This window comes from Lytechinus variegatus, chromosome 4 (genome assembly GCF_018143015.1).
Source record: "Lytechinus variegatus isolate NC3 chromosome 4, Lvar_3.0, whole genome shotgun sequence".
Taxonomy (NCBI): Eukaryota; Metazoa; Echinodermata; class Echinoidea; order Temnopleuroida; family Toxopneustidae; genus Lytechinus; species Lytechinus variegatus.
The window spans coordinates 61,706,706-61,716,809 of record NC_054743.1 but is presented as its reverse complement, the minus strand read 5'-3'; the positions used below and the strand labels follow the sequence as shown (position 1 = coordinate 61,716,809).

The window sequence follows — 10,104 nt, the reverse complement described above, 5'->3', positions numbered from 1 at the left end:
CTTTCAAACGTGTTTCTCTCATTTTTGTGTGTCATAGTGTAAAAACCTCAAAACTGGCTGTTTCTGTTGTGAGAAAGTTGATGTGTAAAAGCTTTATGACCTACGTTCTATGTACAGTGAAACCTGTCTGTATAGGCTACCCAAAGGGAAAGAGGTTCTGTACACATTCCTTTCAATTAGGAAACAATTTTAGTGGACAGTGTAGACAGGTGGCCACTAAGATGGGCTTGACTGTATTACAAAAAATGGATGCAGATACTGGTTATGTACAGAAAATCCATGATAAATAGAATAATACTGACCAGTGTCTTGTGGGCTTCCATGACATTTGCACTTGCGACAATTCCTCTGCTGTAAATTCCACATACAAGTGGAATTACCAACTTTAAAGGGATGGTCCAGGCTGGAGATATTTTTATCTTAATAAGAGTAAAATTCACCGAGCAAACTGCAGAAAATTTGATCAAATCGGATAACAACAGTTATTATATTTTTAAAGATTTGCATTATTCCGTTGAAACAGTTCTAGGCATGTCTCGATGAATATTCATTAGGTGGGCTGATGTCATATCTCCACTTGTTCTTTTGAATTTTACAATATGAAATTAGGTAGGTTTATTCAAAAAAAATTCTACCAAGAACTAAAACAATTGGATTGACAACTGATTAAGTGCATTTATAATAGTTATTTACTGCCGCAACTTATTTCATCATAATGGAAACACGTCATTTACACATTGTATGAAAAAAAATGATTCAATTATGATTTCATGTAATAACATAAGAAAAAGGAAAGTGGGGATATTACATCAGCCCACCTAATGAATATTCATGATGATGTGCATATAACTTATCACAAAATATTGATTAACTTTCAAATTCAATAACTTTGTTATTGTCCGATTTTGATGAAATTTTCATCATTTTGCGTTGGGAATTTTACTCTGTAGATCTACATAAAAATATTTTCAGCCCGCACCATTAAAACAACATACAACCCTATTGCAAGCAACCCTAACCCTAAATATTAGGCAAAATAAATCAAGGAGCAAATGCCGGTCACCTCTTCAGTTGGTCTAATACCCATTCTCTTTTATTTCATTTTTTTCCCCAATTAACACTGAGTCCAATTAGACTAACTGGCTATTGGACCAACTGGTTATTAGATGAAATGGCAATTAGACCATGTGGATAGTGGACAAACAGATGGTAGACCAAATGATAGACAAGTTACTAATTGGATGAATTGGAATTTTATCTATTGGATTAAACCCTGCTGTTCAAGGTCAAGTCCACCCCAGGAAATGCTGACTTGAATAGAGAAAAACCAAACTAGCATAGTGCTGAAAATTTCATCAAAATCGGATGTAAAATAAGAAAGTTATGACATTCTAAAGTTTTGCTTATTTTTCACAAAACAGTGATATACACAACTAGGTGACTCGGTCGATGATGTCCATCACCATTTCTTTTGTTTCTTTGTTTGAATTATACAATATTTGATTTTTTATAGATTTGACAATTAGGACCAACTTGACTGAACCATATATTCCACATGTTCAGGGAGGAATTAATCGTATCACTCATCAAAAAGGATAAAATTAGAGTATTTCATGTAATAAAATACAAAAGAAACAGTGAGTGGACGACGTCGGTTTCCTCATTTGCATACCAGCCAGGATGTGCATTTAACTGTTTTGTGAAATTAAGCGAAACTTTAAATGTCATAGATTTCTTATTTTACATCTGATTTTGATGAATTTTTCAGTGTTCTGCTTGTTTGATTTTTCTCTTTTTATTAAAATCAACTTTTTGTTGGGGTGGACTTGTCCTTTAAAGTCTCATTGTCAGAGGCTCCCTGAAAAGTTTAGTGAAGCTCCGCAAGATCCCCCTGATTAACACATTGATTACTTTCATTGGATTGTGTGTAATCAAAATACATCTTCCTTTATTAATTCCCCAGAAAGATGAATATTAAAGTTGGCAGTTTGCTATGGCAACAACCTTGTAAAAGGTTTCAAAGGTAGCTACAATGATAGTAGAGCTGCCACAGCAATATATTTGGCTACCCCCCCCCCCCCCTCGGAAAACTAGCTTCCAAGATCCATTACTGTGCCGTTTGTTACAGGCCCCAGAAATATCCCCCCCCCTTCCCAGCAATAACCTGGTCTGAAATGGCCAAGTAAAAATAAGGGATTAAAAGAGGACCCTTCTCACAAATTTAGTGATATGTCGATTCTGAAAGCAAATGTAAAAGATTATATCATGAAATTTTCAGCCCATACCATGCTTCGGAATAGGTTGATACAAAACAGAATTTAAAAATGGGCATCAAATCATGATATATTTCATGGATAACTTGGAAATATCCAAGAATATAACAAATTTTTCTTTCATATCCTCCACATTACACTTCTAGGGCATGCACTTGCGTATAATCTAATAATGAATGAGGAAGTGGAAGATGCATTTGGGAGGATTTAATGCAATTCAATGTTCACCCTGAAGAAAAGTTTGTTGTGAAGATACCAGAAAATAAGAATAAAGATTGGTGAAGGTTTGAATTGATTTGCGGCGGTGTAAACGAGCAGCTGCCCCACATGTTATGCAATATAAAATGGACAAATTTCAATTTTTGAATGGTTCGTGACGACTTATTCTTGTTTTCTTTTCAGTAACGGGTGTGAAATGATTTGGGTATTGATATAATGAAGGTACAGTAAAAACCATTTTCTAAGAAAATGACATTTCATTGATATTTTACCATATGTAGGAAAGTTCGCATATGACGTCACAAATCAAATAATTCAAACTAATTATTTTATTTTTTGGGTGGATTTTTCTCAAACCTTCGGCGATGTCTTTCTTTTTCTGCTATTTTTACAATAAAACTTTTGTCAGGGTGAACTTCCCCCTTATAATAATGGGTTCAAGGAGTGAAGAAAGAAACATTAATGTGGGGTAAGTATGCTCACAGGCCAGTTTAACAACATTCAAATTTCAAACATTTTTAAACGGAAGGTCATTCATGACAAGTTGCCCAACATAGCGACATTCAATGTATGCAACAGGGATTCCAAGGAGTAGCTGGAAAGGAATACCTTGTCATGAAATATCAATGTCCACATTATTAATTCAAACACAAAGTATAGAGTCCAAATGTGAAAAGGAAATACACAACACAAAACAAAGATGACAAGGAAAGCAGACAATACTTTCTCATACATATTTTATTAACAATATGGAAGAAATGAAATAAGTGAACATAATTGTTTTCATTCACACTATTTTTGTTCTTTATGTAATATCTCTACTAAATATGAATACATATTTTTAGTACAATATTAGGTTAAAAAAAAAGACCTCAAATATTAGGGAGAGTCCCTTCTGAAATCAAGTTGATTTTAATTACAAACTCCAGCAGTATTAAGTAACCCTCATACTACCTGTCAACACTGACAATTTGAAATCAATCAACTACTAGCAGAAAAGAGTCTACAACAGATCGGATTGTTTGATCCAATCACTTTGCGTATGCACATTGTACACAGATGCCGATACAACACATTCAGTAACACACAAAATCATTGTACGCAAATGTACAGCTGTTGGAGTCCAGTTAGATAGGCTTACTATTTAAATCTTTAATGTGAAAATAAAGATTGACTTCAAACTTAGTAATCTGGCGAGACATTTGATCTCATTTCTGGGTTCATGTCATGTCAGATCTTTAGCCTGCCAGATTGAATGTAATTGGACTCCCCATTTGATAGCAATAGCACCATATCGAAACTTTAAGGGATGCTCCAGGCTAGAGATATTTATATCTCAATAAAAAGAGTAAAATTCTTAGAGAAAATGCTGAAAATTTGATCAAAATCGGACAACAAATAACAAAGTCATTGAATATTAAATATTTGCATTATTCCAGTGAAACAGTTCTTCTAGGCATGTATTATGAATATTCATTAGGTGGGCTGATGATGTCACATCTCCACTTGTTCTTTTGCATTTTATTAAATTAAAATTAGGTTCATTCAACAATTTTCTACCACGAACTAATACAATCGCATTGGCAACTGATTTAATGCATTAGATATTCATTGCTGCAACTTATTTCATCATAATTAAGACACATCATTAACACATCAGTATGAAATTAATGAAACAATTATGATTTCATGTAATAAAATAAGAAAAGGGAAAGTGGAGATGTGTCACCATCAGCCCACCTAATGAATATTCACGACGATGTGCATATAACTGTTTTCACAAAATATTGATAAACTTTAAAATTCAATAACTTTGTTATTCGTTCTCCGATTTTGATGGAATTTTCAGCATTTTGGTCTGTGAGTTTTACTCTATTTATTTAGATGCAAATATTCACAGCCCGGAGCATCCCTTTAGATAATCTAAAGATAAGTATACAAAGACTGGAGTATAAGGTTGCCAATGACAATATATGTACATTCAATATCTCAAAATAACTGATAGCAGGGGAGCAATCAAAGAAAGCACATGTCGATTATTTATCTGACAAGTCCTATTTTATCAGACAATTACCACAGAAAATGTGCTTCTCGGCTAATCAAAATCAAAGAAAGGTGTCAGGTTTGACGTCTTGTCAGATGGAAAATGTTCGATGAAATGCTCCCCTTGTCTTGTCAAGGAAGATGCCTAACAAAATGACAAATTGATGGAATCCGATATGTGGGTTTGAAGAGAAATCTTCATACAAAATTCTCTGCTCCATAGAAAAAAGTATGCTGGAATGCCAGAAGTCCATCACCAAATTGTACATGAAAAAGGGCATTGTGGAAATAGACACAACCACACAAGATCTTGGAATTTCCTTTTGAGCACTGTTATGGATTATGGAGTTTGGGAGATCAATCGATCATGTTTTGGCATTATGTTGATAAGCGGAAAGCAATATAATTTGGCAAATTCATTTAAACTAGGATTCTCAAATCAAAATGACAATGAAATATACATAATTGTATAATTGCATTTCTCTTCTGTGTATAAGATTTTTTTTTAAATACAGTGTATAGAAAAAAATATGATCAGTGAATATATACTTCAGCCAAATTCAATGGGATAGGAAGGGTGGAGGTACCTTAAAAACACAATAATGTATGTCATGTATGTTGCCGTCAAATACCTTGTTATTTATGTAGTAAGAAAATACTAAATTAATACATCCAATCCCAATCAGGAATTAGGAAAAGGTAGCTATAACTGGGGAAATAATGATGCTTTAGTGTAACAATCTCAAACACGTATAAAAAATCCATTTATGAATAGGTCTGGACCTTCGAGCATTGATGGATAGAGTAACGTCAGAAGTTGAGTGAGTATAGTGGAGTGAAGAAAGATATTGCTTCAGATCTTAAAATAAAGCTTGAAATAATCCATTCTTATAATTGTCCTATAATGCTTGACTGTATCACACACGTCGGTTATGTTTCACTTGACAGCAAAGACAGTGCTGCAAGGCTACCTGTACATGGAGGAACAATACATTGAATGAAATTCAATGAATTCCAATGGTATTCTTGCATTATTGCAATGAATGATTGTCTTTTATTTCTTTATTGGTCAGTGGATTGTCAATCTGTCCCAAAATATTTCTGTCCAAAGTGGACTGGTGGAACCGGGTCCTTTTCCGATGACAAGACGGTGATGTTTGGAAATTCCTTGATCACAGTTTCCACACCTGCAGGCAAATATGAAATGGACCACAACAAAATGGAAGCATCCAAATAGTTAAACGATTGAAACATAAACAAACTCCATATAGGGCAATCCCATAAAGTATTTATCCAACCCCGATAACTTATAATCAGAACCTATAATGATTCATCTCTGCATTGGATATCATATAAAAAGGTGTTTTGCTCTTAAATTAGCATGGCTTCAGTAGGTCATGAAGTGAAGTTAGTTGAGAAAATGGAGATCAGGCATACAGAAGTTTGATTTTTTTTGTCACAGATTTGCCCTTTACACTCATGGAATCTTCATTTCAAACTTTAACAAAGGGGGTCAATAATGTAAAAAGAAAAGTTGTCAAGTAAATGAGAAACGAGATACAAAAAATAGTTTCTTTGACACCATTTTGGGGGGACTGCTTGGAAGTTTCACTTAGATGACTCGGTAATCAAATCAGTGGCTTGAGTGAACCTCAAACTTCAAACCTTGTTTACTATTGAAGCTCTTACATTCAGTCAAATATTTCTGTGGTTAGGTATTGTTGATCGATTTTGACAAGTTATTATTACAAAGCTTAGGATGTGCTTTTTCAAACTTGGTGAAAATTTTGAAAAATCATTTCAGGTGACTTATTCTTGGTTTTGGGGTGGAGGGTCATAAATAAGTGACATTTGAGCTGTCGAGTTTTAAACTTTTGCTGATCTTGCAAACAAAGAAAAGAGGAAATGAAGCTATTCTTACCATGTGGAGTACAGAAGAGAGTGAGAAGAAGAATGTTTTTATCATCAACACCATGTTCTTGGAGGACCCTTACTGCTTGTATTACAGTATTTCCTGAGTCTGGTTGCAAGAGAATCGAACAAATATAAGTCAATAAATGACTCTTGGCACAACAGCGTCTTCAATTTTCCATACAAATTCAAAATAATAATATGTTATAACAGCAGTGATAAATATAAAGGCCAGTGACCTTTTTCATGAAGCTTTTTATCAAATGTTAAAATTTTAGTGGGATCCCTGTGCAGAAAACATGACTGGCTTTTCACAAGATGCCTTAGTATGTTGGCATTTATTTTTAACTGCATAATTATCTCATGACTTTGACATCCATATTCATAAAATGATTAGCTGTGAAATTTGCTGAATGCTTAAAAAAAAAATCATGCAGGAAATCAGCATGCAAAGCATAAACCTAAAACCCCACCCGAAGAGCTTATTACCCATTTCAAATTTTCCATACATCCGATAAGAATATTAATATGCAACACTTATAAAGCACCTTACTACAAATATTTCTAAGCGCTGCATATTATTACCCTGGCTTTAGCATGGCTGCCCCAATCGAACACTTGAGCATTCAAGTAATTTTTTCCTATAGGGTGCCCATTTACTACACCTTGGTGGAGAGTGGCAAATGTAGATAAACGCCTTGCAAAGGGACCCTAGTAATGTGGTAGGATTTGAACCCCAAACCTTGTGGTTCAAAGTCCGAAGCCTGATCTACTGAGCCACAACACCCCTCATATTAGTGAAGGTTAGGTGTCAAAGTTGAAAGCTATAAGCTTGTGATTTATAGGCCCCAAATAAGAAATAATAATTATGAGCATAGGTATACAATGAACGGAGAAATGGATTGCAAAGACTTACTTAGTATAGGGTACATGAGAAGCACTCTTCGTCTACTAATATCGGGAGGAAACTTGGCATAGTACACCTTTGCCTCATCTGTCTCTTCGTTTGTTTTGATTAGAATCTTGCCGATTCGTATCGACCTGCAGCAGTCTCGCAGACCGTGTTCCATTGCCTCGCCTTAATATGAAGCACAAAGACAATAGAGGAAGGAGGAAAAAAAATAATAATTCATTTAGTGACCTACCATTGTCAGCAAACACTAATGCAACAACTGAAATTCATGCTCTATACCTAGGAATGAACACAATGCTTGTTACTGGTAAACCGTTTGATAACTTTTAATTATTCTAAACATAAACAAGATTTCTGAATATTAATCTGTAAAGTTCGGGTAGGATTGGTTTTCTTAATGTTATCTACTTCACCAGGAAAAAGTCTCAGATTTCAGGGGAAAAAGAGAAAGAGAAGAGGATTAAGATACAAAGAGATAACGAGAAATTTAGAAGAAATGAAAAAAAAATAAAGAGAAAAGAGAAAGGGGAAATTAGAACAAAGGAGAGCTCACCACTTCTCATAATGCTGACACCACAATTTCCATGAAGAAACTCCACTCCATCAAAGGGTTCATCTGTCGGTGTGATCACTTCACATGTCTTGTAAGGTAGCTGGTTCAAGCCCTCCTCAACGACCAATCGGATCTAAGAACATATTTGAAAAATCATAAATATACATGTACATGTATATAACGTGATAATTGATACTAGAACAGATACTACTATTTATAACAGAAAACCAAAGCACTGTCTAATTGATAAAATATAAATGATCATAAACTAAATGAAGGAAATTTTCAATGAGAATTTTACACAGGCAAGAGAAATACTGAACTAGAAAACATTGGCACTTAAAGGGGAAGTTCACCCTGACAAAAACTTTATTGTAAAAATAGCAGAAAAAATAATAAAAAATATTGACGAAGGTTTGAGAAAAATTCATCAAATTAAAAAGTTATTAGAATTTCAATTATTTGATTTGTGACGTCATATGCGAGCAGCATTCCTACATAGCGAATGGTAAAAAATCAATAAAATGTCATTTTCTCAGAAAATTGAAAATGGTTTTCACTGTACCTATCAATAGACAAATTATTTCACACCCGATCATGAATAGAAAACAAAATTGAGTAATCAGGAACCATGCACAATTTGAAATTCATGCATTTTATATTACACAACACATGGGGCAGCTGCTCGTTTATGACGTCACAAGTCCAAAACTTTGAACTCTAATAACTTTCTTACTCTTTAACGGATTTTCCTCAAACCTTCACCAATTTTTTTACTATTTTTTCTGCTATTTTTGCAACAAAGTTTTCTTCAGGGTGAACTTCCCTTTAAGTAAACATGAAATCACTAGAAGAAACACTATTATTTTCGAAGTGTTTTTAACAGAGATACATGGATCTTACCAGCCTGTTTGCATAGAATACAAAGTCTCCTCTAGAAGTTGTCCTGAAAGAAAACAAAACAGAGTTATAAAAAGAGAGTAGAATTACATGTTGAATAATGACATGTAGACCTAGATCTACTACATTGTATGTAGAAAGAAAGACCTAGCTCCTCCAGTAATTGGAACCATTATTCATGAAAATGAAAATATTACACAGAACAGGCTTCAAACAGCCCCCCAAAAACCCACTAGAGTCGCGAGTAAAGAAAGAGAACGTTCATTCATGAAACAAGTCCTTGACTCATGAATGAAAATGTACTAATTTACATGTATGAGAATTTTGTTGTGCCAAACAACAATATCCAAAAGCAGCATCGATAGGGACATCAACAACACTTAAGACTTGTAAATCTATCAAAACAATGCAAGATTAGACTTTAAAGCAAGGATTTAATAGGCTTTTGAGTTTTCATTAAAAAAATCATTTGCTTTGCACTTATTTTAAGCAGGTGATTTTCAGTGTCATCAGAAGAAAAAAAATCCCAAACTTGACTAACAGTAACATTAACTTTACTATTAGCCCTGATCAGGCTTTTCAAATTCAATCATCAATGTTAAAACAGGTGACTTTAGAGCGACAATTGACAGCCTGACTTGGTTTTAGTTAGGGCATGTTAGCTCTGGTCTAGAAGACAATATCATTTGAAGTTGAACTTGTAGTGTAGATGAGCTCCATTTCCTAAATTAGACTCACTTATCTCTGATGAGTGTTTGCAGTTCATGAATTTGGTTGTTCAATTTTAAAATCTTGAGTTGGCATCCATACTCTGGTTCCTCAATGCTGTTTGATCCAACAGAACTGTCACTTTTGTCAGACTTGTCTTCTCCCATTGTCTTAAGCGAGTCTGGTCTGGACGTTCTAAACAGTTAGTCCAAGTCGAACAAACCTCGAATCTAGTCCAGGCTCAATGTCAATGAGACGCGGCGAGCACGTGCTCTTTGTTTTTATTTTGTGATTTGTGTTCCCACGTATTCAATTCGACGTAAGTTTTATCAGAAGAGATGCAGCACCTATTTTTTGGAGCACTTAAGGAAGATAAATTCTCTAATAAAAGTAAAATCTGAAGCATCCAAATGTTTAATCTTGTTGTTAGCTTCGAAACATAAGCAAAAATGAGTCGATTTCACCAAAATTACGGTTAAAAATCGACAAACTGAATCGCGAGACTTTCTCGGGTCTGCTAGCGCGGCCGTTCAAAATTTCAGTTTACACTGTGACAAAATTCAACGCAGAGGGCTACCAAGTTC

At 34.5% G+C, this 10,104-nt stretch overlaps 1 protein-coding gene across 1 annotated transcript; it reads right to left on the bottom strand.

Annotated features, from left to right (window-relative positions):
* Positions 1-4,820: 4,820 nt before the first annotated feature.
* Positions 4,821-10,069, bottom strand: LOC121414450 (uracil phosphoribosyltransferase homolog). Its single transcript, XM_041607630.1, has 6 exons — positions 9,551-10,069; positions 8,816-8,858; positions 7,913-8,045; positions 7,363-7,524; positions 6,457-6,555; positions 4,821-5,722 (listed from the first exon to the last, which is right to left on the bottom strand). The coding sequence occupies exons 1-6, from the start codon at positions 9,685-9,687 to the stop codon at positions 5,616-5,618; spliced, it is 681 nt and encodes a 226-aa protein (XP_041463564.1). The 5' UTR covers positions 9,688-10,069; the 3' UTR covers positions 4,821-5,615.
* Between the last annotated feature and the right edge of the window lie 35 nt (positions 10,070-10,104).